Below are 26,856 nucleotides of genomic sequence, written 5' to 3'. Positions count from 1 at the left end.
CTCCAAAATATAAATCATATTAGCTTTTTCTTTATAAATTTATAGTGCTTGCTTGCTATATACCTAGATATAAGTTATGAGCCTCAAAAACCTACATTCTAAAATGGAAAGAGTACATAAACAAATCTATATAAATATAAAGTTATCCCATGAACATACTCGTACACCGCAAAACTGCAAAAGCGAAGCTAGAGCTCCAAGGACCCAAGTGTAAACTTCAATTTACATTTGTACACGTGGCAAAAAAATAAACATAATATATGAGTACAAAATATAAAAATAGAAACCCCTACCTGAATTTAATAAACCCCCTAATATGTGTTATCTAGCGAAGGTAAATAAAGTCGAAACCATGGATAAATTATAGCGCTTCCGCATGACGACAGGACCCCCATCGCTGATGCAAGTCCGAAGCAATTGGGCCCAGGCGCCCAGTGTTGCGCTGCGGGCCGGGCAGGCAGTTTTGCGGCCTCTTTGGCTCTTTGCTCTTGGCAAAAACCCACGGCGGCGGGTCCAGGCGGCAGCCGCCCCGCAACACCCCCTCCCTCTTTGGATGCCTGCTCTGCTCGGAAGAAGCGGCGCACCAGCGATCCACCCTACCGCGCCGCTCCTCCGCCCGCGCGCGCCCATGTCATGATGACGCTGCGACGGCGCGCTGACCTGTCGCCCTCGCTCTCTTCCTCGTCTTCGCTCCTCTCCCGCCTGCGCTCCGCGGCCTCCAGTCTCCTGGTCAGTCGCCAAACCCGCCTCTCTGCGACGCACCCTCTCTCAAGCATTTCGTCGAGCACCTCACCGGCGGGGCGCTCGATCGAAGCTTTCCCTTTTCTTTTTGCTGACGTCGACGTGTTGCTGTCAGTCGCGGCAGTACAGCACGGATAAGGGAGGTGACGGCACTGCTCGGCGGAATGGTGGCGGCTCTTCCTCCGCGCCTAGGCTACTCAGGCCAGGTGATATTTTCATCCCTCTTGATGGGCCCTGTGCTGGCTACAGGGAGCATATACTTCTGCTCCCCTGTGTAAATCGTATTTATATCACTAGCGTCCTTTTGCGATTGTTATTCGTCGCGCTATGCTGGAGAGCTTGTTTCTGATTTATTAGATATATATAGCGCTCTTGGTCACATTCACGCTGGATGGTTTTGACCTACTGGACTGTATAAATCTATTTAGTAACAATTGCATTTTAAGTAAAATGGTGCACGTAAAGCTTCGTCAACAAAAGACAGTTTTCAATGTTGCCACGCTGGTGTATGCTTGTAAATCTCAAAGTTTTCAATTCCTGCAGGATTCGTGGATCCTTCAACATGGAGACATTTTGACTCAAGGGCTTTTGGCATTAACCTGGATGCTATACCTAAAGATGCATTGTTTGTTCTAAAAAAGCTCAGACGAGAAGGTGTATAACTATTCTCTTGACCATTTTTTTGTGAGTCGAGAGTTTTGATATGTCAGTCTGATAGTCATCCCATGTATATTTTCTTTAGAGTGCCTTATATTTGGAGTCATAGTATTTCAAGAGAAATTTGTAGTAAAAAAGTTGAACTTATAAAAAGTGGACAGAGGAGTACTATATTACATAGATTATGAAATTAGTGAAATCTGTTAGTATGCTTCTTTTCTATTTATTCCCCCTTTTTCTGTTGTTTAAGTACACAAGCTGAACAGCTCTAACATTTCACAAGGGCAAATAAAAGAAGGCAATTCCATATTACACGTCCCCGTGATGCATAAAATTATGTCTTATTCTATCACGATTCAGTTGCCATTGCCATCCATTCATGTATATCATTTGTTCTAAATCTATGGTTGAGATGAAAGCAGCAAGAGTTTCAAAATTTATGGCGAGGTGCTTTTGAAACTCATTTACTCAGTGTCTTCGCCTTCTTGATTTTTGGTTGGATTCCTTGTGTGGGCATTAATATTCTTATTTAAATCATAAAACATATAGTTGTTACCAGTTGAATGCATATAAGAATGTGTGCAGTATTCAAGGTAAAAGTTTATTACAGGTTTTGAAGCTTATCTTGTCGGGGGATGTGTGAGAGATTTGCTACTGAAAAGGGTACCTAAAGATTTTGATGTGATTACCACTGCAAGTCTCCAACAGGTTTTGGTTCATTCAGACATCATGTGTCCTTTTTCCTGAAAGTTTTGATGTCCTTTCTCCATTGAGTAATTGACACACTTCTGTTCTTTACAGATTAAGAAAAATATATTCAGGCGATGTATGATTGTAGGCAGACGCTTTCCAATATGCCTGCTTAAAATGAATGACTCAGTGATTGAGGTTTGTTCTTCATAGAAACATCACCATCATGCCCACATGATTGTTTCTAGCAATGTTCACTCACATTATTTTTCATTTGTTCTAACAGGTCTCAAGCTTTCGAACAGTTGGTAAACGTGCGGATAAAAGTAAAGAGGTAGATTATTTGGAAGAGTTGAATGGCTATGATGATGGGGATATCCTGCGCTGCAATAATTCTATGAGAAGAGACTTCACAATAAATGGGTAATCTTTGAAACTCGAAAAGCAATTCTAGTGCTAATCCTCAAGAAATGCTCTTTTGTTTTGTGAGGGATCGCAGGAGATATTTCATAACAATGGTGTAATATTTGTATGGCAGTTTATTCTTTAACCCAATGAACTACAAGATTTATGATTACGTGAATGGAGTAAGGGATATGAGAAAAAACAAAGTAATAGTCACTGACCTCCATCTTTATTTAAGCATGGACTCGGCAGTGTGCTGGCTTTCTCTTCCCCTTTTTTCCCTTTGCCTAACTTCTTAAATGTACAATCAGGTGTGTACAGTGGTTCCTGCTCATATTTCTTTTATGGAAGACCCTGGTAGGTGTTTAAGGAACACGTTTATTGATATTAGCTTATCTCGCCCAGTAAAATTTATATATCAATATATTTCAGCCAGGATTCTACGTGGCTTGAGAATTGCTGCTCGCCTTGGTTTCCAGTTTTCCAGTGACACTTCTAATGCGATACACGATCTTTCTTCGTCTATAATTAATATTGACAAGGTTTACTTTCTTAACTCCCCTGAAAGTAAAGTAACAATTGTATGCATTTTTAAATAATGGGTTACAACATTTAGCGAGAGCTCTGCTCAGCCGCTATAGCCCACTATTTAAAACACTGATTGCATGCATATTCTCTTATATATTTTTCTTCTTAGTTCTGCGTTTGGCCTCATCTACTGTGTAGGCAAGGCTGATGATGGAAATGAACTATACAATGTCTTATGGGGCAGCAGAACCTTCTGTTAGGTTACTCAGAAAATATGGAATACTTGATATTTTACTGCCTTTCCAGGTAATTTTAACAATGCAATCCTGTTGCTAAAAAAGTATATTCCTTGTCATGGCCTTGTCATTTTTCAGCTCACTTATCAACGTTGAATGGCAATTTATGTCTTAGGCAGCATATTTGTCTGATCAGATGAAGGGTAGGTCAAGTGACAAAGATTTGATGCTTATGGTGAGTAACTCTGATAATGTTTGATCTTGCTTTAGAATAAACAAGGATTACATTGGCTCATTGTCCATTTTTTTAATCCTTTGGTCCCTCTGTAAAAGGAAATTAGAGGAGAGGGGGGGGGGGGGTAACCATAGAGTGTTCCCAATAGTGCAATCTGAACTGAAGGGCTTATTATATTTTTTTTGGCCTACCATTTGAATATTCTAGTGATTATAAACTTTTATAATGATTTACTTCTGTGCCATCTATCAACAGTATGATATATATGTTGCTTCAGAATTTATTTCCTATTGATATCCTTTCAGACTTTTTGTTACCACATGTATGAGTAAAGGTTATATAGTTGTTCTTCATGTTAGTTTAATGTGATGTGATACTTGACTTTTATGGTATGGCTTAATATGTCATCTCATGCTGTTGGCTTCAAATTTGCAGAAACTATTGGCTAATCTTGACAGATTATTCTCTGCAGACCGGCCATGCCACTGCTCTTTGTGGTAAGAAACCTTAAATGCCTTTGTGCTTATTTGTATACTTCTCAGGAAATGAGTACTAGGTATGCTAAAATGATAGGCCAGCTGATTTGGCTTTCACTGAACTGGCTGTTATAGTGGTTCCTTTATGTCCGTATCTTGCTCATGATTTCTAGTGATGCAAACTTAAGCCATTATTAGGGAATGTTCTAGTAGATTTGGATGTATATAATGTAGTCCAGTGGCTATTCTGACTTCGAACTGGTATCATCACCTCATGCTCATATAATCATTGGCGTCTCCTTGATTTCTAGATCATAATATTAAGATATATGCATGACTTTGCAGCAGTATCAGACTTTACCCTATGTTTCTGTGGAAAATGCCTGTGCACTCTATAGTACGTTACAGTTTTCCCATCAAGGCCAAAGCACAGCCACAGCTTATCTGTTTCTAAATTGAGTTACACTGATATTCCGTACCATATCTTGTCTGCCACGCCCATGACATCTGGAATCCTGCAGGATGGCATTGCTGGTATTTCACACTGCACTGGTTATTTCTCCACAAGACACCCTGGTAATAAGAGCTTTTGCTGCACTTCTGTATTTCGGATCATGGGAAAGCACAATTGAATTTCTGAAAGAAGAAGAAGCTGGAGCCCAAGTTCCATTTGTCCCAGAGACACTGGGTCCTTCTCAGACCAAACTGGATGATCTTATGGAACAAACATCACACCTAGCATCACTAGTCAATTCTTCAGTACTTACATTGACATGTTCTGATGCTCTGGAGCAATCACTAGTCAGATTCTCAGAGCCTCCACAAATTTCGGGAGTAGTAAGTGTTTCTTTATCATATTTCTCAACCGCCCGACGGCCTGGGCTATTGTTTACTCGTGTCTTTTGTGTTATACATTGTGGTTTTTGTTCCAGGTGCTCGCATCCAACAAAGAGAGGAACAGGTTGCTGAAAATATTTGGGTCCTTTGATTCTGACTTGACCTCACATGATGAGCGAAGATGGTTGCATAAGATCGATTACTGGTCGCTGAAAGATGGGAGTCCTGCTGAGGTCCGATTTGTTCTCGGAAAAGTGATCCTGGACACTATGAGCGATAAGTCGCCGTGTGAATCTGCTGAGGATGCTCTGATGTTCTGATATAGTCGGCTGCAGATCTTGCCGATGAAACCCGTCCCCCGTCCGCCATCGTCCGCATTATTTCAGTCCAAGTGAAGCAGCACCGCAGCAGTCGTCGCTGGGAAGAAACTAATCTGTCTCTCATGTTTTCGGTCAATGCTGCTAAACAGATTTTGCTGGTGCTGTGTAGGGTGGAAACACCACAAGCCCACCGGCGGCAGTATATTGGTGTAGTTAAATTTACCTGGAGGAAATAGTGTCTATTTTTTTCCTTTAAATAGAAGAGAGAGAATGGTGTCTGCTCTCCATTTTTGTTGCACAACTTTTTTTCCCGGAAATGCACGTAGACGTCACAATCCAATTGAAGGCGTGACAGACAGACGCGTTTACCCCATGGGTTCACTGGCCCGTGGGCCACGCCGTGCATAAGAGATGCAATTGAACTACGCCATTCCACCGAGGCCCAACGGCTCCAGTCGCTTCCAAATGTTTTCCCGTCTCCTCCCGCACCGGCACAGCCATCACCGCCGCCTCCTCCAGACCCTGCCCTGTGCCGCCGCAAAATCCGCCGCCGAGGTAGACCTCCACCAGAGGCCATGCTCCACGACTGCCGCGTCGAGCCCAAGCCTGTCGATATGGCGGCGGAAGAAGGAGATGGGGAAGGAGGGCCTAATGGCGGTGGCGCAGCTCAAGCGGCTCGCGGCGCTTACCACGGCCGGGGGCCACCCGCGCCTCGAGCAGTTCATGGGCTCGCGCGTGTCGCGGCTCCTCCGCACCGACCTGCTCGCCGTCCTCGCCGAGCTGCTCCGCCAGGATCACGTCATCCTCTCCATGAAGGTTTTTCACTCCCATCCCAGTAAAAGCTGCGTGTTCTACATTCTGCTTCACTATTGTCTACCGTGTACTCCTATAAGAATGGACTTACTTGAAAGAAACAGCGTGCAAAACTTTGATACAAAATGGGGATTTCAGTGCACTTGTTAGGCTGAATCTGAAGTACCTCTTGTGCATTTTCTATTGTCATGCAGACAGGCTGTTTGCATACTGGATAGGAAATGGTTGTTCTCATATGATTTTTCCAAATCAATTTTCGATGTGTGAAGAAGCGGAAAATTTGAGTAAAAGACAGAGCAGAGGAAATTGGATGTAGGAGGTCCTTGGACTAAACGTGGTTTTCTTCTCTATCCTAATTCTGCATCCCCTCTTGGGTGATTGGCTGTGAATTCTTCATCTACATTAGTCATTAGTGAGAATTCCTGTGCATGTCTAGAAAAAGTAGTCGTTGATTCCTCCAGAATATGCTTATTTTGGAATGCTGGAGTCCTCTAAATTTATTTCTCTGACTTGGAGGTCTTACATAATTTTACTCTTGACTATGCTAAGCTGGGAAATAGTTAGTTTATCTACTTAACTGATATACATGATGTGGCTTGGTCCTGCTGATAGATGTTAAAACACACTTTTCCGGACCTGCTGATAGATCTCTCCTATTGCCATTCACTATTGTTTTCATAATCTCTGGGATACTTGGTTCTTTATGTTCATTTTTTGGGGGATATATTAGGCTCTTTTACTTGGAAGACCATTTGCCAATAACATGAGTGACTGTTAACGATTTGACATCTGTTACCTCAAAACTGAGGTTTTGCCTCTCTTTTTCGTGGTGCATGCTATGAATTACTATCTTGTGTTTTATTCAATTTTTTTGCTTTTCAATTGTTTGTTCTCTTTTGGACCCAGTTGAAAGACCCATATGCTGCTTGAGATGAACTGGACTCATATGCCCAATGATCATGAGAGTTGACAGGCTTGGTAATTATCTTATTTGAATATAATAAGCAATGCTTTTAGTCAAGGCTTCTAACCTAAATGTCTCTCATGAGGCCGAGTCACTAGAGATGAGGCATGGAAATTTATACGAGATAGTAGTTCAGAAAATTTCATTGAGTTGATACCCAATAGATGAACTATGTAACACCTAATCATCTTGTTACCTTTTCGCCTGGTCTGACTGAGTCCTTGACTTGGACCAAAAGTGACCAGAAAAGCGTGAGATCCTCAATTTCAGTAGAACGGCTAATGAATGTGAATCCTCAGTTTCCCCTTTCTGGGTGGAGACTGCCCCAGCTTGAAGAAGCTCCTATGTTGTTATCGCTTTGTAGAGTTGGTGTTTCCCAAGTTTGGTGTCTCTGAAGTTCGGTGTTTCCTGGAGCATAGTAGGCATTTAATGAACATCAATCAGTTACATCTGAAGTTTGGCATAGTCTTCTGGATGATTAAGTATCGATTTGTTGTTGCAGATATATGGTGTTGTGCGGAAAGAAATCTGGTACCGTCCTGACATGTACTTCTACCGAGACATGCTGTACATGCTGGCAAGGAACAAGAAGGTTGATGAGACGAGGTAGGTCTGGGCAGATCTCAAGTCTGAAGACGTGCTATTTGATCAGCACACTTATGGTGACATTGTGAGAGCCTTCTGCGATGCTGACTTAATCGATCTGGCAATGGAAATCTACCAGGACATGAGGAGCTCCCCTGACCCACCTCTATCGCTGCCATTCCGTGTTATCCTGAAAGGGCTGGTCCCGTACCCAGAACTGAGGGAGAAGATAAAGCAGGATTTTCTGGAGCTTTTCCCCAATATGATTGTATATGACCCACCAGATGGTTTGTCAGATGTAGATGATGAATTCAAGTTTTGATGAATATATACATCCTTATGTTCTTGCTTCAATGCTTCCTGGAGTTGACTTCGTAAAGTCTACTACGAAACTATAAGTAATAAGCCCACCTGATCAACTCTTGGTTCTTCTATGCATTGTAGCCAAATTAAATTTTCCGATTACACTGTTTTTTTACCAGATCAGGTCAGTTGTAAACATACCTGTAGCCAAACCTTCATTTTCTTCAGTTCTCTGGGTGGAACACCAGCTTCTCTTTAGGTCTTTGCGAGATCAGGTCTCTTTAGTGTTCCGTGGCAGCCAATGTCTGATCCTGCCCAGGATCATCCCAGGCCCAAGCCTAAGGTACACTCGAGTGTTTTGAAGTTTTTGATACTGCTGCCCTGCACTGGACAGGACGGCCAGAGGCTACGGAACTGACTACGGAATTCCGACACCTGGTCCACAGGTCCAGGCCGAATGGTGCTCCGGTGGTTGGATATTTTCAGAATAAATAAAGATTCGGTCGAAGCAGCATAAATCCATCCCATCGCCGGACTCGGTTGTACAGTGAGCAGCATCAGCCAACCGGTGCAAATATTCGAAAGCTTAAGGACTGAGATTACATACACATGACCGGGCACTAATTCCCTAAGCACGTATGTAGGAAACGATCAGCAACCCATGAAGACCAGCCTACAAGAATTCTTTGTCCGAACTTGGAAATAAAACTCAAAGACACATAAATAAGCACGCGAATCCTCGAACGACAGAAACTCACTCCGACTAGCCGTTGCAAGCCTCTAAATCAACATGCGGCTGAAGCCAACGTAAATCCATCCCCTCACCAGAATTGGTCGTACAGTGACCAGCCTTAGCCAACTGATGTAAATATTCGAAATCTCGTGGACTAAGATTACAGACATGTGACTAAGCATTGATTCCCCAAGCACGTACGTAGAAAATGATTAGCGAGCCACGAAGGTCAGCCTACAAGAATTCTTTATCCAAACTTGGAAAAAAAATCAAAGATAAGCACACAGATCCTCAAATAACAGAAACCTACTCCAGCTAGCCGTAGCAAGCTCCTAAATCACCTTGTCTATTGGTGCCGTACTTCGAGGCTCAGGAACCGGGATAAAAGACATGTGACTGAGCTAGTGACTCCCCAAGCACGTATGCATGAAACGAGAAGCAGGCAATCGCCAAGACCAGTCTACAATATCTTTTATCCAAACTTGAAAAATGATCACAAAGATGTGGCCGAGTGTCGCAATCCCTTAGCACACGAAACCTCGCCTGGCCGAAAACCACGGCACCAGCCGTCGCCGACTACACCGTGGTTGGAAAGATGCACTAGGAATACTGGAAACAACTCAAAATATAGAAATATTTAACTATCTACCATCCTTACCAACGGCACTCCTTGACAAACCACTCTTATCAACGTCCCACATATTTGCTGCCGAGCAGTAAATTAGTCTACATTTTTGCCTTTTTGCAGATGCGGCTCGCCAGCGTGGATCGGCCATCGAAAAGACATCATTGCCCCTTCCTTTGTCCACCGGCGTTAATTTGCTTCACTCTTCCGTTCTATGTCTCTCTGGACAGTGGGACCCACCGGTCCTCTCCTACCTCCAACCACCCAGATACGTTCCGGCAGCAGCCTCCCGCGGCCGCGCTTCTTCCCCGGCGAGCGCGTCGACCCGCCGGTGCCCATCACCGACATGCTCCTCTCCTGGGCGCAGGAGGCGCACTTTTCCATGGGCGGCCTCGGCGTCAAGCACCTCCGCGTAGCTCTGCCGGTTCTCCGTCTCTCAGTTTCTCTCCCTGCTCCACGAACAGAGCCACGGACGCCCTCGTCGATCTCCGGCATTAGGCCACAACAGCTCGATTGCTTCGACGGTGAGCACCCCCGCACCCTCCTCTACCTCCCCTAAGCCACGCCCCTCTCCATTCTTGCGTGTACAGAGCCTCCCACGAGCTCCAGAAAAGCATCCATGGCAGCCTCCCCTCTGTGCCTCAATCCTCGAAGGAAACCCCTCTCACTCCTCTGCCTCCCCATGCCCTCGGATTCTGAAACGGTGTCCGGAGCCCCCGTTCCGGCGAGCTCCAGGAGCTCAGCCATGCACCTGGGAAGCGTTAAGAGAGAGGTTGAAGATGACCTGGCCATGTGGGTCCACGCGGTCAGTGATAGGAGAGAGAGGGGGGATGGCTAACGTGAGGGAGGCAAGGGTATAATGGTCATTTGACATGCTCAAACCACACTGGCGTGAGGACGTGGTCATTCGCCACGTAAGAAAATGGCAAAAGATGTGAAGGGCTGTTTGCTTCGTGGCGTACGGTGCCGCACCGTGGTTAAGGTGCGGCGGCCGACGCGTGTTAGGTCAGAAATCAAACAGCCCTGTAGACTAATTTACTGTTCAGTGGTAAATATGTAGATATATTTGTATGAGTAGTTTTTTAAAGAGTCATGGGAAATAGTTAAATATCTCGAAACGTATGGCCGGACATTGTTTCCCCGTCTCGTGTTCATAGAATTATAGGAGAGAGAAACTTGGTTTGACACCCACGCCGGTATCGGAGGCCGGAGATGGAGAAAGCGGTGGTGCTCCGGGAGTGGTTCGACCGCGTGGACGCCGGCCGCACCGGCAACATCACCGCTCCTCAGCTCCAGGTCCGTTTCCATTCCATCCTCGTCTCCGCAGCTTCTTCCCCCAATTCTACCCCTACCAACTCCCACTTGCTAGAGGAACTGACTGCTAACTATCGAACCGCCCACCAGAACGCTCTCGCCGTGGGCAACCTTGACTTCCCCCTCTCCGTCGTCCAGCAGATGATAAGGTCACTCTCATCTCGCCCTTGGTTTTTCCTTTTTAACTTCTTTTTTGCTGTTCAATTGTTTGATTTGGTGTTGACTTGAGCCTAATTGGGACGGGATTCCGTGCAGGATGTATGACTTTGATCGGAACGGCACCATGAGCTTCGAAGGTTAGTTCACAGTTCTGCATACGCAAATGTAGAGCTGGTTTAATGGAGCTCAAATATTAACTTGCTTTGACCTGACACATTGTATTGCTGCGTTTTTTCCCAGAGTTTCTGGCTCTTAACAAGTTCCTTCAAAAGGTATTTGGGCTCTATACTTGGATCTGCTGCACATTTAGGAATTAGCGTTACTAACTGATGCAAGCATTTCATGCAACTTTGTTGAATGATTCAAGGGTTTATACTGCATTTTTTCTTTTTGTAATCAACAATGTGCACATGTCTCGTTTGAAAGTGTAATGGCCTATGAGAGTGCTATTTAAGCTTCGTTTTGAAAAGGAAATGGCCTTATATGATGTACAAAGTTATAATTTATAATGTATAGGTATACCTTAGAATAATGGACTCATTGTAATGCATCCCGAGCAGCAAACTCCCTATTTGACTCTCTTGTATTTCCTTTATGTTTTCAATTTGCAGGTGCAAAGTGTCTTCTCCACCCTAGAAAGGTATTATGTTTCATGTGTTATAGAAATGGTGTCATGTCTGGCACAGAAAATGTTGGTGTGCTTACTTAAGCGTTTGTCATAGTCTACATTTTTCATGACTTTTAGAGTCTTTTAATGTGCTTCTTAAGAACCTATAACCAATTTTGTTATGGACATATGTGATATCTTGTAGCTAGGCTAGAAAGGTGATAAATCAATGTGTAAGCTAGAAAACACTACTGTATTTCCTTTTGAAATATGAAGTTTCCTTGGCCATCTCCCCATGACCCTGTCCATAACCACCTCCATGCATCCAACAACACTCCATACTTCCATAGCACCGAAGTGCTTTGTTTCAGTTCAAAGCACTGTTAGTATCCTCGATGCTGGCTTTTTGTTTAGGAAACAAATGACACATGCTGGACAATTATTTTTATGCTTGTTCTTTCATTTATACTATAAGATGCGTGTTTTCATTTACAACATATGCACACGGTTTTTCTTGTTTAAGTTTCTTTCTCGTTAACTTCAGGGGTCGTGGATTTCTCAGTCTTGAGGAGGTGTATGAGGTAATATAATAATTTCTCCTGTATTGATTAGTTAATATGTGTATCTTCAACAATTTTAGTTCATTGTGTTGGTTACACACACCACTTTTCCTACACACCTCTTTTCCTTGTATGAGCAACATTTCATAGACCTTTCCTTTTTAACTACATTCATCTTCACTCCAGGCATTAATCAAACTTGGTTTCTCATTGGATTCACCTGCTTTCTACACAGTTTGTGAGGTAATTCCTGTTCAGTTCTACTGTAAAGTTGCCCCATGATTATTCAAGTCTTGCTTTAAAGAGTGCATCTTGAGCCTGTTTAATTTACAGTCTTGGTAAGAGGAGTTATTTATCCAACTTTGTGTTGCTGGACTGTCAGTGTCAGCTTTCTATGGGTGGTTGACAACTGAAGCCAGGGGCATAAAGCCGATGCAGATTTTGCTATAGCATGAACCCATAATCTTTACCATTTTATTCACTGTCTCTCAGAAAATATAGATACTACTCCCTTGACCCCTTCCTCTTTGTTTTTTGCTAGAACATTAATTTCCTACCTACACAGCTTAGACTTCATACAATGTTTTTTTTTCCATTCAAGATTTCAAATTTAGTTTCACTGCCTTCAATGCTCAATACCAATACTTTGGCATGTGCAGAGCTTTGACAAGAGCAGGAAGGGGATGGTTCATTTGGATGAATTTATATCACTTTGCATTTTTGTGCAGTCAGCTCGGTATGTACTCTGTGGTACCTAAAATTCTTCACCTTCTAGTTATGCTGTTTGCGGAAAAGGATTGCTCTATTCTTTTAGTTCATATCAAATAATATTGAGCATTTTTGGTCTTTTACTTAGTACTTGCTATCATCTTATGATTTATATTATTAGTTATTACTTCTCTCTGAATGATGAGTAGTACTTTTTAGGATGCTGTCCATGAATTGCAGTTTTAAAGCAGTATTTCCCATGTGTTCTGTGGTAAAATTTATGGTTTACTAATCTACTTGCTTCATTTCTGTAGTAACTTGTTCAATTCATTCGATACAAGCAAGCAAGGAAGAGTGAGTTTGGATTTTAACCAATTTGTTTACTGCAGTGAGTTCCTATTCCCTGTTTCCCCACGTCACTGCTTCTCTATCTCGCCCTTCACTTCAGATGATATATTCCTTGAGCACATAGAAAATGATACTTTTGTCTTTCTGCCTCGTCCTACAGCGGCAAATTGCAGGATATAGCTTCTACCTGACACTTGTACGTGGACACACAAACAAAAAGTTTGCAGTGTGAAGCCATTCACCAATCAAACCTTATTTCAGCATAGGCAGCTGGATGGTATTGCAATTCATTGTTTGCTAAACAAGGCTTCTTGTACCATCATTTTGCTTGAATATTCTTCGGGGGCAGCTGCTCGTCATTTTGTGTCCAATTTACTATAATCATGGGCTGTATATATAGAATGAGACATGGTTTTTTGTGGCTGTATTTGTATCAGTATCAATTATGGTTTAGTATAAAATATCAATTAATCCAGACATAAACTCTTTTGTATTGTGATTTCCCTTTGTTCACTTTTTTTATATATGGGTCCTTTGTTCATTAATTTCCTCGTTATATGGGCCAGGGCTGTTTATGGATCAAATGATAGGCTCACCCAGGAAGCCTATGCATTACCGAAATAGGCCCAAGGTTGGCAGGCCCATCCATTGCCGATACTTGTAGGCCCACAAGACAGTCAAGCGTAGTGTCCAGAGAGCTCTGAGCTTTGCTCTGAGGTGGAGCCAGGTCGCCTCGCCTTTCACCGGTCACCACTCTCACCTCCGCCCATGGCGACCATCTCTGCAGCCCTCGCCATCTCCTTCCTCCCGTCGCCGACTCGCTTCGCCGTCGCCACTACGACCTCTTCGTCCTCGCGCATCAAGGTAAAATTCCTCCCCCCCCCCGGCCTCCTAGAGTCCTAGCGTCATCTCCCCCTCCTCTAGGGAGGTGGTTGGTTCGCCAATTCCGTGGCGTTATCCAGTTTCGTGTTGTCCATCTTCGTGCAGAGAGCAGCGCGCTTCAGGTGCTGCTCGGAGCCTTCTTCCCAGGAGCAGCAGACCTCCGCCGCTCCACCGACACCGCCCCGCCCCCCGGAGAATCCCGCAAGAGCGTCCCCTTCGTCTCTGCTGGGCATTTCCACGAGCGCCTGGTCTGCGGGTGTCGCTGGGCTGGGATTCCTGGAGACCGGCTACCTCACGTACCTCAAGCTCACGGGCTCCGAGGCGTTCTGCCCAATCAGCGGCGGAGGCTGCGGCGACGTCCTCGACAGCGACTATTCGGCCGTCTTTGGTAATCTCTTGGAGCTTAGGGCAATCTCTTGGCTGTTGCTGTTGACCACTTATTGGTAAATGTAAACTAACTCTAGCATTGGGCTCATGAGATTTAGACTGATTTGTATAGACAATTTTGATGTGCTTTGCTTCCTGTTATGTTTATAAAGCTAACCGCATTTAATTCCAAGCAGTGGTTGATTATCGTATTTCTTTTGCGAAACGACCATATGCTTTTACTAAACTACATTGGTCTAATTTGATAAATAAAATACATAATCACAAACACGCAATGATATGCCCTTTTTATTTAAGTACTTAGCAGTTGGTCTCTCTTGAACTTGACAGGGATACCTCTTCCCTTAGTTGGTCTGGTGGCATATGGTTTGGTTACAGCACTTTCTCTGCAAGAAAATGGAACGGACTTGCTCCCTGGATTGGACGACCTGGATATTCAGTTAACATTGCTTCTGATTGCTACTTCTATGGCAACTGCGAGTGCTTATTTTCTTTACATTCTAAGCACTAAATTTGTTGGGGTATCCTGTTCGTACTGCATGTTGTCAGCATTTCTCTCGTTCACTCTACTTTTCATCAGAGTAAAGGTATGTGGTTTCAAATAAAACAATGTGTTTTTCGTTTGAACCTTTATAACCATGTAGTCCAGTTAAGTAATCATGTTCAGTGTTGTACTTCCAGGACTTCGGTTTCGAACGTATCCAGAAGTTCGCTGGTATTCAGTTAGCTGTAGCTGTCATTATAGCTCTAGCTTTGACAAACTCATACAGTTCGGCTACTACTCAGTTGAAGGGGTGAGGCTTCCTTGTTGATGCCACATACATTCTTCTTACCTGAATTGGTTATATACTGAATCATGGGACACATATGATGAACATTAAGCGTTTAATTCATTTGGCTACAATCACTCATTTGCCTTGCTGCTTTGCTTTATTTTGTTACCATTGGAAATGACTTTAAGATTTCATTTTTCATTTTATGCAGCACAGATGATTTTGTATTAGAACCATATGAAACAGAGATAACAACCGAATCATCCCCATTTGCCATTTCATTGGCTAGACATTTGCACTCTATAGGTGCTAAGATGTATGGAGCATTCTGGTGTTCTCATTGCAATGAACAAAAACAGGTACACGTTCTTTCACCTTATTGATTCTACCTAACAAAGTACTAAATGTTTACACCGTTGTAGAACATTATTCTGTTGTGAGGGATTGTAGATACCGAACTTGCTTAACAATCTATTCTAGTGCTTGTAATATGATGGTCTTGTTTGTTATTTGCTGCACTGACCAAAATTCCAAAATGGAAGTATTAATGTCACCAGAAAGTGAGCCAAGAACCACTTTTCAAGATTAACAAATGTTCATGCAGATGTTTGGTCGTGAAGCTACAAAAATTTTGGACTATGTGGAATGTTTCCCAAATGGAGCTGGTAAGGGAAAGAAAATGACTAAAGAATGTCAAGCTGCTGGTCTTGAAGGTTTTCCAACATGGTTCATCAATGGAAAGGTATTTCCCTGGAAATTTGTTGTTTTCACAAATACACTATGTGTTCCTTCTGTAGACCATTATCATGTCTGCAACTTCTCTACTTCACTTTTTGTATAGAGCAAAGTAAATGATGCTAATTTTCGGGCATGGCGGCTGTTGTTTCACAATTGAAAGACACTTATCTATCTGCATTCACTTTGCCCTCAGATTTAATTCGCCCCATTTGTTTACGAGTTGATTCTGTACCTTTTCAGGTTCTGAGCGGTGATCAGGAGCTTGAAGTTCTAGCAGAAGCATCAGGCTTCGCTGCTGAGGGCACAGAGCAATCCAAGGAAATACTGCCGAATTAATATTATAGTTGTCCGAACTGAAACTGGGAGCTTCCTGAGCCAATAGTCTGGAATTCTGGATGGAATCTTTAGACATCAAATATCCCAAAATGTGCACTTTGAGCAGTTGCATCCGAAGGACGCATAGTCTACTTAACAACTAACTACTGTAATTTGTAGCAACTCTACTTGCTCTCCGAGAAGAGCAAACAAACCCCAAGGCAGCCTGCTGTACAACCATTTTGTATGTAGATCCTAGTTTACTGTAAATGTGTAATCCTATGAGAACGCGCGCTTGTTCATTTGACATATATGAAGTTTAATTTGTACTGCCATACCCGTTTATATGAAGTTTTTGGCATAGGAGTTGCCAAAAAAAAGGTTGACATAGGAGTAAACAACAGTTGGAGCACATTGGATAGCCTCTTCATGTTGAAATTATGTTTGAATTACTCCAGCTCCTATAACAAGTAAATTCATGAACAATTCCTATTTGCTGATCCATGAAGCCCGGTTACCGGTTGGGCACATCACGTAAGCCTGTCGTCGTGGTCACTTTTCCGCCTGGACGAACGGCTGACAGTAACGAGACATGACACGTGGATCGAACAGGCTGGCTCGAGGAATTCTCAGGCTCAAGCGTCAGAAGAATCCAGAAGTCGCCAGCCAGCTCCCACCTCGCTCAACCGCGCGCCGCCGTGGAGGCCTCCGCAATGCCGAAGAAGATGGGTGTCAACACCAAGGCGGAGCCGGCCCGCGCGCGGCGCGGCTGAGGCGGAGCGCCGCGACCGGGAGGCGCGCGCCCAGGAGGAGGCCTACTGGCAGGCGGCGGAGGGCCCCGGCGTCGCGCTCGGCGCGCCGCCGCGAGGAGGACGCCGAGAAGCGCGCCGAGAACCGCCGCCTCGCCGAGTTGGAGCAGCAGCAGCTCGCCGCCGCGGCGCGGCGCCCCGACCGCAAGGCCGCTCGCGTGGGCGGGCCCGCCGTGCCCAAGGTCACCGAGGCCGAGCTCGCGCGCCGCCGCGAGGACGAGCGGCTCCGCCTGCAGCGCGAGGCCGAGGCGGCCAACAAGCGGCAGGCGCGCACCGCCGACGAGGAGTAGTACGGGCGCGTCGTGCTCGTCGCCAACACCAACAGGGACGACTCGGTCATCGAGGCGCGATCCGTGGAGGACGCGATTGCTAAAATGACCATCGCTGCCGAGCCCGCGTTCGCGCCGGATCGCCACCCCGAGCGCCGCCTCAAGGTCTCGTACAAGGTAGTATGGTTATTTCCGTTCCAGACGAGCTGTGAAATGGAATTTGAATGTCTGATACTGATAGCCAATCAGCTATTCTTGCTTGCTCCTGCCAAATTAAATTTCTCCCTCTCGTAGTTCCCGTACTGGAGTTCTGAAAAAAAAATGCGCACATTGATGCAGGCATTTGAAGAAGCAGAGCTTGCCAAGCTCAAGGAAGAGAAACCTGGTCTTGACTCTGCATCAGTACAAAGACATGATCTGGAAGCTGTGGAAGAAATCTCCAGACAATCCACTGAACCAGGTACAAGCCTAAACCCAGTGTTCACTGTCACCTCCCTCGATCTCCATTTACTGAAGGTCCTAACCGCTATTTCACAGACTCGTGCTCGATTGAAATCACGCACCACGCGGATCGGCCCTGCACGGGCATAGGAGAGCGGAGGCGGCGCTGTGCAGTGCAACGTCGTTGTGAGGGCGGACGAACACGAGGATGGTATCTGTGGGTGGAAGATCCCTCTGCACCGCCGGTCGCAGTTCACCGGCGAATCCCGCGGCGGCGACGGCGGGAACGGAAGTGCCATGAGAGAGAGAGGAGGTAGTAGGCACAAAGAATGGAATCTGGGGGGGTTCTGCAAAAATCCGGATCGCGATTATTAATCGCGATCCGATTTAGGGGGTTTTATGAGAAAAAATGGATCGCGATTACTGTTCGCGGTCCAATTTAGGGGGTTTTATGGAAAAAAAAAAAGGATCGCGATTAGTGGGGTTTCTGAACAATTTCGCTCCCCTTCAGCCGGCGGCGGCGGCTGGCGGCCGACGTTGCTGGCGAGCTAGCCGGGGCTTCCGCCGCCCCTATTCCAGGTAGAGAACCCCTTCCGCTCCTACGCCGGCTCCGTCTGTGGACGACGGCGATGAGATGCCCGAGGACACCGACGGGAGGGTACGCCGGATGGACGGACGGCACCCCGGGGACCACCGCTGCCGGTGCCGGAGCCGAGACCTTCGAAATGTATTCATCATTCAGAAGCAAGCTTGTTGCTCTAGCCTCCGCGCTGCTGCGTCGCGTACGCCGCCTCTTCCCCCGGGACGATGCCGCCGTCGATTTGGTTCCTTTCAGCGGGAGCATCACTTGTTTTGATTTCTTTTCGTCGAATTTTCGCGGGGTGTGACATACTCTGAATCTTTTCTTGGCAGGTTGCTGATTGATTCCCTAAGATCGAGTTCGTACTTCGTAGCCACCTAAAGAGAATTTCCGGTTGATTTTTCATTGTTGCCATCCTGCAGCGCATCTCACCGGAGCATTTCGTTTGCTGTAGTCCGGTAAAGTATACTTCAGAGGCCAGACTCCTTTTGTTTATGCAGTTAAGTTCAGTAAACTAAGACAGATGGACATCAGATGTGCCAGGATGGATTCAACGAGAGATGATTTTTGTATGTGCAATAAGATGATTTATTATTTCTTCATTAATGCAAAAACATATCGCATTTCTGAATCTAAGAGTTTTCTTTTAAAAAATGCTGTGTGCAAAGAATTCTTCCTTCGCATTTCTGTATGTGTTGTTCTGTGTAGCTGATGCTGCGTCCACTGCTTCAGGGCTCGACCTGCACGATGTTCTGTAAGACCTTGTGCGTCCTGTTTTGCAGACTAGCAAGAATGAAAACTGATGCCTTCAGGCTTCATGTGAGACAGTACAGGTAGTCTAATCACTTCCGAATGGGCATGAATGAAATCTGATGAAACTGCAAATTTTGGTCGAAATATGATACTCGCAAAGTTCCATCCTACTACAAAATTCAAATCGCTATTGATACATGAATGGCGTGGGTACCATACTTTGAAGATTCAACTCAATCCAAACGTCAGGAGAAGAATGCCAAGAGAAATCGTACATGGCCCCTTCATGGAGCAGTGCCGCTGCCATCGCCACTGGCGGATCCTGATTGCCTCTGCTCAAACTACTGCACGAGCTCAGCGTCCACGTTCTCGGCGGGCTCCCAAATGGCGTCCTCGATGTCCACCCAGTTGACAAGGTGCTCCCATTTCTCCTCCCCGTCCTCCTCCGCCGCTGCCTGCCTCCCAAGTGGCCTCGGCAATGCCGAAGAAGATGGGCGTGGAGGCGGCCCGCGCGCGGCCCCCAAGGCATCAGATGTGCGAGGATGGATTCAGCGAGAGATGATTTTTTTATTTATTCATTAATGGAATGAACATATTACATTTCTGTATGTATGTAAGAGTTTTGCCTTTCTTTTAAATGCTGCTGCAAAGATTTCTTCGTTCCTTCTTTTGGAGCTGATGAATCTGTGAAGCATTTCGACCATTCTAGAGTTGATGTCATCCACTCATCCTGTAAAGATCTGCACAATGTTACCATTGTATCTTTTTGCATCCTGTTTTGCAGACTAGCAAAACTGATGCCTTCATGTGTGACAGGTCCGAGGAACAGGTTAGCAAGAGTTCTAGTCTGCTCTCTTGAGCCTGTTTCGGAAATACTCTTGTACTCTCGGTATTTCCGTTAATGAAATGGAAATGGGGTGGAGCCCGTGTCGAAAAAAGGTTAGCAAGAGTTCTTCTGATCCGAAGAGAGAATTAAAAGAAGTAATCAGTTCCGGAGTGGGCAGGGATGAAATCTGCTGAAACTGCAAATTTCTGTCTAAATATGACACTCACAAAAAGGTTCCATCCTGCTACAAAATTCAAATCGCTATTGATACATGAATCAGGAGAGGACTCAACTCAATCCAAGCATCAGGAGAAGAATGCCAAGAGGAATCATACATGGCCACCTTCATGATCATGATCATGGTGCAGTGCCGCTGCCATCGCCACCACCGGATCCTGATTGCCTCTGCTCAAACTCCTGCACGAGCTCGGCGTCCACGTTCTCGGCGGGCTCCCACGTCGCCTCCTCAATGTCCACCCACTTGACAAGGTACTCCCATTTCTCCTCCCCGTCTTCCTCCGCCGCCGCCTGCCTCTTGTCAACCACGGCCTCCGCCACGGCGTACTCCAGCCCGGCCTCGAAGTCGCTCACCAGGTCCTCCGCCACCCACGGCGCCTTCACCCACTCCCTCTCGCCGCCGTCGCTCCATTCCACCAGGTACTCGCGCCACTTGCCTTCGCCGCGCCCGTCGATCACCTTCTCCACCTCGGCCCACTCGTACACGGCCTTCTCCAGCTCCTTCTGCGCCGCCTCCAGCCCCTGCCGGAGCTGGAACGCCGCCGGGTTGCCCTTGGGCGTCTTCTCGAGCACCTGTTGGACCAGCTCCAGCGGCGTCCGGCCCTGCCCGTCGGGAGCCTCCGGGTCGGCGCCCAACTCCAGCAACGCGCGCACGGCAGCGGCGCGGCCGTACCCCACCGCGATGTGCAGCGGCGTCAGACCGCCGCCGGCGCACTCCTGGTGGCCCAGGTCCGCCCCGGCCGCGGCGAGCGCGCGCAGGCACTCCTCGGATCCCAGCCCCGCGGCGAAGTGCATCGCGGTGCGCCCCTGCGCGTCCTCCGCGTCCGGGTCCCGCTTCAGCGTCTCGTCCGCGAGCAGCGCGGCCAGCGCGTCCGCGTCCGCCTTCTTGGCCGCCGTCCACCACGGCGTCTCGTACTCCGCCACGACGTCCGCGGCTATGGCCTCCGCGGGGATCCAGGACGGCTCGTGCCCGTCCTTCCACTCCACGAGGTACTCCGTGGCGACGGACGTGGTGGCCGGGCCGTCCTCCGCGTACACAGGGTTCTTGACCGTGCGGCTGGAGACGATGCGGTCCACCTCTCCGTACGCCTCGTCGTCGTCGCCTCCCTTGCTTGCTGGTCCCTTCGGCTTCTGGTCCTGGAACACCGCGGCGGCGGTTAGCCGGCGCGCGCGGAGGCGAAGGAGGGAAGGGGAAGCGAGGGATGGCGATGGCGTCCTGTGAGGAGGGTTCGGGTTCGGTGGCTTGAGGCGGGAGAGCGATGGATGTCGTAGGACGGCCTCCATTGGAGCAACCGGCGGGAGGAGGGGTGGTGACGGTGGACTGGTGGTGCTGGCGCGAGTGGAGCGGACGCGGCGAAGTTTTGGGTCTGGGAGGGGGCGTTAGTGGATAAGGCGATGGGATTCTGGATCCTGGGGCGACATCGGCCGGCCAACTTGGACTGGACGGTGGCGATGGCGTGTGTTGCCGTGGTTGCATTTTTTTTCATTCATGGGCTGAACACACGTTCAAATTGGGCTGTTGGCCCAAGCAAGTTTTGTACCTTTTTATTTTTTGCATTTGGTGAAGCTTCAGCTCAGTTCTGTGCAGGTACAGACTGCATTGCCTTCGTCTCGTGCTGGATGATGGTTCATCAAAAGAAAATGACTCAGAGATCTGGTGTAGGAAGTTCGTTCCTTCCGAGAATCCGAGCTATGCTTAGGCTGGTGCCAATAGGGGGCGAGCTATGCTTAGGCTGGTGCCAATAGGGGGCGATACCGTCCCCCTATCGCCACAGCCCAGGCGAGAGTGAGGTGAGAGGTAGGCGAGAGGGAGAGAGAAGACGGTAGCACTACCGCGGGGCGGTAGGCGGGCGGTAGCGAGGCGGTACGTTGGCGCGGCGGGCTCTGGGCGAGAGGACGTGACGTGGCGCGTTTTGATTGGACCACGTGGACTATCCGTTGAACTAGCCGTTATTTGACCGTTTGAACTCCAAAAAATTCGAAAAAATTGCAAAAAATTTTAAATTTCATCTCCAACCCCCTATAAATACTCCACCCGATTTTCACTCCTTCCACACCCCATTTGAGCTCATTTCTCCCATCCACACTTCAATTTCACTCTTCTCAACGCCATGTCTTCATCTACCACGGATTCGAGTGAAGGAATGGAGGCTGAAATGATCCATGCGTTCCAAGCGGAGTATGAGGAGGCGATGCTCAATCTTGAAGACGAGTCAAGCAGAAGGCGACGTCGTCGACGCTACATCAGGCGTGATTGTGAGGGTGCCCATGATAGGCTGTTCCAAGACTACTTCGCCGACAACTACGTTTATCCTCCGAATTACTTTCGGCGAAGGTATCGAACGAGGCGTCAACTTTTTCTACGTATTATGCGTAGATTAGGTGAATACTCTCCATATTTCACCCAAAGAGAAGATGCTTGCAACCGTCGTGGTCTCTCTCCGCTACAAAAGTGTACCGCGGCCTTACGCTTGTTAGCTTATGGAGGCGCTGCGGATTCGATAGATGAGTACCTAAAGCTAGCTAGATCAACTGCATTAGATTATCTAGAGAAATTCTGTGAAGGCATCATTCGCTGTTACGGGGATGAGTTTTGTCGTCGACCAAATATCGTGGATACTCAGCGTCTACTAGCGAAAGCCGAGGAGCGTGGCTTTCCGGGAAGCATCGATTGCATGCATTGGCAGTGGAGAAACTGTCCAGTGGCATATGCGGGGCAATTCACAAGGGGGGACATAAAACATCCCACCATTATCTTAGAAGCCGTTGCATCGTATGATCGTTGGATCTGGCATGCTTTTTTTGGAGTGGCCGGGTCCAACAACGACATCAATGTACTCAATCAGTTGCCGTTATTCACTGATGTGCTTAGAGGAGAAGCACCCTTAATGAACTTTACGGTTAATGGACATGAGTACAATAGGCGTTACTACCTTGCCGACGGCATCTACCCCTCTTGGCCGGTGTTTATGAAGGGTATTACTCTTCCGCAGTGTGAGAAGCATCAGGTATTCACAAATGTTCAAGCAGCTTGGCGCAAAGATGTCGAGTGTTCGTTTGGACTGCTCAAGTCTAGGTTCAACATTATAGCAGTTCCCGGATGCTCTTACTCACAACGTACTCTTGGGTTGATCATACGTGCATGTGTCAACCTACACAATATGATCATCGATGACGAGCGTGATACCAATTTGGACGAGATCTATGAGACAGTTGCGTCCAATGTCGGTCCGGCGATTCACAACGATGCACCACCAAGTCTAGCTGCCAGAATTCAGATAGACACCGAGATGAGGGATTCACCGATGTATGCACAACTCCAGTAAGATTTGGTTGAGCATATGTGGGCACATAGTGTCGGTGTTTTTACCGTCGGCCTACCTAGGGATATCCTAAGGTAGGTGTTTATTTGGTGAGGGATCGCCGGATCTGAAACTTGAAGGTGAACGCAAGGACACAAGACACAGATTTAGACAGATTCGGGCCGCTAGAGTAGCGTAATACCCTACGTCCTGTTTGGTGGTATTGAATATTGCGCCCTGCGCTTGGGTGTTGAGCTGCCTGTAGGCGGCTCTCTGTTGGATCTCTCCCTCTTGGTGGCTCTAATTGCTCTTCTAGTTGCTCTACCTATCCAGGTACCCTGCCCTCCTTTATATATCCCAGGGGGCAGGATTCCTAGTAGGATTAGGAGTCCTAATTGGATTACAGCATATGAGTCCTAATAGGATTACAGCGGAATCCTAGTAGGAACCAGACTTCTTTTAGCTCTCGGGTAGCTTCCTTGCGGTACCCAGGGGATCTATCCCTGACAAGCCCCCGAGCTCTTCGTAGCTGAGTACTGCAGGCTCTTCGAGTACTTCTGAAGCAGACTTCGACTTCTTTCAAAGCTCCGTCTTGAAATTCCTCTTCGAGTACTCTTTTAGCTGCATCGAAGCTATGAGGTGCTCATGCCCCGAATTCCTTCTTTTGTATGGGGTGCGATAAATAATCGCACTCCATATGGAGTAGCCCCGAGCCTTAGGTTGAATCGAAGAATCAGGCTGAGGGTCAAATTAGTCTTGAGTCTTCTTTACTTACTCTTCGAATACTTTCGAAAAATAAGTAGTCGATGCTACATATCCCGCAGCCCCCGAGTCTTGAATCCAAATCTAAACTTTGGAAAAAGGATCCAAGAATCGTGGCATTGGTGTTACTCTTCGCCTTCTGCACAATGAAACGCTTCGCCTCCCGCTGGTTTATTTAACCGCGCGGTGACTTAGGGTTTCTTCTGCACTCTCAGTCTTCATATGAGTCGTCTTCGAGTAGTTTTGCGGCGTCCAGCCCCCGAGCTTACGAGCTAGGAGAGCCGAAGGAGCCATGTCGAGGAGTGTGCAGCGCCCAGCCCCCGAGCCTGGGAACTGGCGGAACTGTGATGGCGCGCTGTACTGCCTGGAGGGTTGTTGCCGAAGCTTGACCTGAAAAAAGACAATGCATATATTATGTAGCATAATGCGAATATGCCGAGTAATACTCAGTAATAATGTGAAGACACCAAAATTTATTCGGTGTAAAATTTGCTGTGTCGAGCTCTTGTTTTCTTAGGCCATTTAAATCTCCCGAGTAGTCCACCCTTTACGTTCACCCGGTCCCAGTTTAGACTTCGCCCATAGCATGTACGAGTCGCTTAGGTCTTATGGCCTTCGCTCATATCATGTACGAGTCGCTTAGGTCTCTTGCCTTCGCTCATATCATGTACGAGTCGCTTAGGTCATGACTGGGGACCCGAGGCTTCACGGATTAAGGCATTTGCTACTCGAGCAGATTAGCGACCATTAAGAGGAGACAACGAGCAGAAAGTAGTCGTCATGCGACAAAGAGGATGCGCCGTGCGCAAAAGTAGTGGACAAAGTGTAGCTCTGGAGGGTTTCATTGCCCATCGAGAGTAGTACACGGATAAGCAGTCGACGAAGTGTAGCTCGGAAGGGTTTCATTGCCCATCGAGAGTAGTACACAGACAGGTAGCCGATCATGGTGTAGCCCCCGATGGTTTCATACCCGTCGAGAGGCATACCCCAAAAGGTAGCCGATCTTGTGAAGAACAAGTCGGAAAAGGTATAAGTTACTTAGCTTGATTCGTGGACGAATGTCGACGAAGCCGTGGAGCTCGTGGATGGAGTTGCGACGGTTTGTTGATGAAGCTCGACTAGTCAGAGTCGATTCTGACTAGTTTTCAAGTCGAAACGAGTAGTTGATGTAGTCGTTGCTGTGAGGCTCGCTCTCGACTAGTTTCTAGCCGAGACGAGTAGTCGAACTAGTCGTCGGCGGGCCGCCAAGCCTTCTCGCAAGGTTGAAGTAGTCGAACTCGTCGCTGCTGCATGCGGACATTGCGGCACAAGCCGAAGTTGAACCGGGTCATCGAGGTCGGCGGCCGTGGTGCATCAACGCTGCAGCGCGAGGTGAAGTCGAGCCGAGTAGTCGAGGTCGATGTAGCCGTTTGCTGAAGGATCCGAACTCGAACTCGATGAATCGATCCGCCGATGCATATGCATGAAGTAGCAATCCGCCGCCTTGAGTGGATTAATGTTGATGAAGAGGTCCTTCAAATTCGCCCAATGATCGCGACGATCGGCCCCACGGTGGGCGCCAGCTGTCGGTGTTTTTACCGTCGGCCTACCTAGGGATATCCTAAGGTAGGTGTTTATTTGGTGAGGGATCGCCGGATCTGAAACTTGAAGGTGAACGCAAGGACACAAGACACAGATTTAGACAGGTTCGGGCCGCTAGAGTAGCGTAATACCCTACGTCCTGTTTGGTGGTATTGAATATTGCGCCCTGCGCTTGGGTGTTGAGCTGCCTGTAGGCGGCTCTCTGTTGGATCTCTCCCTCTTGGTGGCTCTAATTGCTCTTCTAGTTGCTCTACCTATCCAGGTACCCTGCCCTCCTTTATATATCCCAGGGGGCAGGATTCCTAGTAGGATTAGGAGTCCTAATTGGATTACAGCATATGAGTCCTAATAGGATTACAGCGGAATCCTAGTAGGAACCAGACTTCTTTTAGCTCTCGGGTAGCTTCCTTGCGGTACCCAGAGGATCTATCCCTGACACATAGTCATCCTTAGATTTATGTATTTTTTATTTATTATGTAATTTTTTATTTATTATGTAATCGGTAACTTTTTTAAGTTGAATAAAATTAGTTTATTGAATTATTTTGCGTACGCGAACAAAAGAGAGTGAAATAATTAAATCTGGAAAAGAAAAATTGACGTGGACGAGAGAGAAGTAAAAGCTGCCACTATAGCCTCTGCATTGGAGGGGTGGGGTGAGAGTGGGGGCGGAAGTTAACGTGGCGGGGCGAGAGTGAGGTGAGCCACTGGACTCAGCCTTAGGTGTGTGTGCAGTGTGCGCCTTCGATCCCTGTGCTGCTGTGTCTTTTTTGGGCTAGTCTTGGTGCCCTTTCACGTATGAGCAAATGTGTAGGCACCTTTTCGGGGACAACTAGAGAGATGCTATATTTCTCTTGACGCAGGGCTGTCGTCCTGCCATTCTTGCCGAACGGCTTGCCTTCTTTCTTTCTTTTTTTTACTTACAGAAGACATTGTTTTCTTGTTCCAACAAAAAGAAAGGCTCAGATGGCGCTTATATCGTCTTGGGCACCTTTGTATTACCTGCAACGCTTTCATCGCGCGAACAACAACAACAACAATGCGTTTCGTGCTGCCTCGGCAGCATGATGGCTGCTGAGAGTCAAAGTTTGACGCCGTACGTTTGCTTAAACTGGGCCGGGAACCATATGCGGCGGTTAGTGCAATCATCAAAGCGCGCAGCCGTACAGCAGAAGCAAAATGGAGCATCGTCACGGTCTCACGGAGGCGCAGAAAGAAATCACCGCTCCGGCCGTCCGGCGCCCCCACCGGACATCCAGGATGGCCAGAGGATGCCACCAGACCCGTGCGGCGTCGGCGTTCGCCCGGTGCACGGAGCAGTGGAGCATGCTCCCCGGCCAGCTTAGGCTGTCTCCAG

The 26,856-nt window shown here is 47.1% G+C and overlaps 4 protein-coding genes and 1 pseudogene across 6 annotated transcripts; 4 read left to right on the top strand and 1 right to left on the bottom strand.

Moving 5' to 3' along the window:
• The first annotated feature begins 517 nt into the window (after positions 1-517).
• Positions 518-7,841, top strand: LOC112877545 (CCA-adding enzyme-like). 3 transcript variants are annotated; one of them, XM_025941870.1, is made up of 16 exons: positions 518-729; positions 857-947; positions 1,285-1,395; positions 2,009-2,106; positions 2,200-2,286; positions 2,375-2,511; positions 2,627-2,699; positions 2,805-2,850; positions 2,926-3,035; positions 3,220-3,327; positions 3,433-3,492; positions 3,928-3,989; positions 4,490-4,805; positions 4,901-5,941; positions 6,845-6,916; positions 7,405-7,841. In XM_025941870.1, the coding sequence occupies exons 1-14, from the start codon at positions 634-636 to the stop codon at positions 5,123-5,125; spliced, it is 1,620 nt and encodes a 539-aa protein (XP_025797655.1). In that variant the 5' UTR covers positions 518-633; the 3' UTR covers positions 5,126-5,941; positions 6,845-6,916; positions 7,405-7,841. The 3 variants fall into 3 exon arrangements, with proteins under 3 accessions (XP_025797655.1, XP_025797654.1, XP_025797656.1); XM_025941869.1 differs by lacking the exon at positions 6,845-6,916; XM_025941871.1 differs by lacking the exons at positions 518-729; positions 857-947; positions 1,285-1,395; ... (1 more) ...; positions 2,200-2,286; positions 6,845-6,916 and having other exon boundaries at positions 2,493-2,699.
• A 2,403-nt stretch (positions 7,842-10,244) lies between these two features.
• LOC112874116 (sorcin-like) lies at positions 10,245-13,343 on the top strand. Its single transcript, XM_025937290.1, has 10 exons — positions 10,245-10,444; positions 10,553-10,611; positions 10,718-10,758; positions 10,862-10,893; positions 11,233-11,261; positions 11,773-11,809; positions 11,975-12,031; positions 12,448-12,524; positions 12,811-12,884; positions 13,005-13,343. The coding sequence occupies exons 1-10, from the start codon at positions 10,361-10,363 to the stop codon at positions 13,022-13,024; spliced, it is 510 nt and encodes a 169-aa protein (XP_025793075.1). The 5' UTR covers positions 10,245-10,360; the 3' UTR covers positions 13,025-13,343.
• A 105-nt stretch (positions 13,344-13,448) lies between these two features.
• On the top strand, positions 13,449-16,272 carry LOC112874112 (thiol-disulfide oxidoreductase LTO1). Its single transcript, XM_025937288.1, has 7 exons — positions 13,449-13,708; positions 13,832-14,114; positions 14,444-14,700; positions 14,795-14,907; positions 15,098-15,245; positions 15,491-15,628; positions 15,865-16,272. The coding sequence occupies exons 1-7, from the start codon at positions 13,613-13,615 to the stop codon at positions 15,958-15,960; spliced, it is 1,131 nt and encodes a 376-aa protein (XP_025793073.1). The 5' UTR covers positions 13,449-13,612; the 3' UTR covers positions 15,961-16,272.
• Positions 16,273-16,386: 114 nt separating this feature from the next.
• Positions 16,387-18,692, top strand: LOC112874115 (annotated as a pseudogene).
• Positions 18,693-19,731: 1,039 nt separating this feature from the next.
• Positions 19,732-21,232, bottom strand: LOC112874111 (probable signal recognition particle 43 kDa protein, chloroplastic). The gene has a single exon (XM_025937287.1). It carries the CDS (start codon positions 21,136-21,138, stop codon positions 19,975-19,977), a length of 1,164 nt encoding a protein of 387 aa, XP_025793072.1. The 5' UTR covers positions 21,139-21,232; the 3' UTR covers positions 19,732-19,974.
• Positions 21,233-26,856: the final 5,624 nt, after the last annotated feature.

The sequence above is a fragment of the Panicum hallii genome, chromosome 9, assembly GCF_002211085.1.
Source record: "Panicum hallii strain FIL2 chromosome 9, PHallii_v3.1, whole genome shotgun sequence".
NCBI lineage: Eukaryota > Viridiplantae > Streptophyta > Magnoliopsida > Poales > Poaceae > Panicum > Panicum hallii.
This window is presented reverse-complemented; position numbering and strand designations above follow the sequence as displayed.

Excerpts from the sequence above, each read along its gene's own strand:
- LOC112877545 (XM_025941869.1), top strand. The coding sequence starts at position 634 with ATGATGACGCTGCGACGGCGCGCTGACCTGTCGCCCTCGCTCTCTTCC. Across the intron at positions 730-856 it reads CCGCGGCCTCCAGTCTCCTG|TCGCGGCAGTACAGCACGGA; the intron begins GTCAGTCGCCAA and ends TGTTGCTGTCAG. Across the intron at positions 1,396-2,008 it reads AAAAAAGCTCAGACGAGAAG|GTTTTGAAGCTTATCTTGTC; the intron begins GTGTATAACTAT and ends AGTTTATTACAG.
- LOC112874116 (XM_025937290.1), top strand. The coding sequence starts at position 10,361 with ATGGAGAAAGCGGTGGTGCTCCGGGAGTGGTTCGACCGCGTGGACGCC. Across the intron at positions 11,810-11,974 it reads GTCTTGAGGAGGTGTATGAG|GCATTAATCAAACTTGGTTT; the intron begins GTAATATAATAA and ends TCTTCACTCCAG. Across the intron at positions 12,032-12,447 it reads CTTTCTACACAGTTTGTGAG|AGCTTTGACAAGAGCAGGAA; the intron begins GTAATTCCTGTT and ends TGGCATGTGCAG.
- LOC112874112 (XM_025937288.1), top strand. The coding sequence starts at position 13,613 with ATGGCGACCATCTCTGCAGCCCTCGCCATCTCCTTCCTCCCGTCGCCG. Across the intron at positions 13,709-13,831 it reads CTTCGTCCTCGCGCATCAAG|AGAGCAGCGCGCTTCAGGTG; the intron begins GTAAAATTCCTC and ends ATCTTCGTGCAG. Across the intron at positions 15,246-15,490 it reads ATTGCAATGAACAAAAACAG|ATGTTTGGTCGTGAAGCTAC; the intron begins GTACACGTTCTT and ends ATGTTCATGCAG.
- LOC112874111 (XM_025937287.1), bottom strand. The coding sequence starts at position 21,138 with ATGGAGGCCGTCCTACGACATCCATCGCTCTCCCGCCTCAAGCCACCG.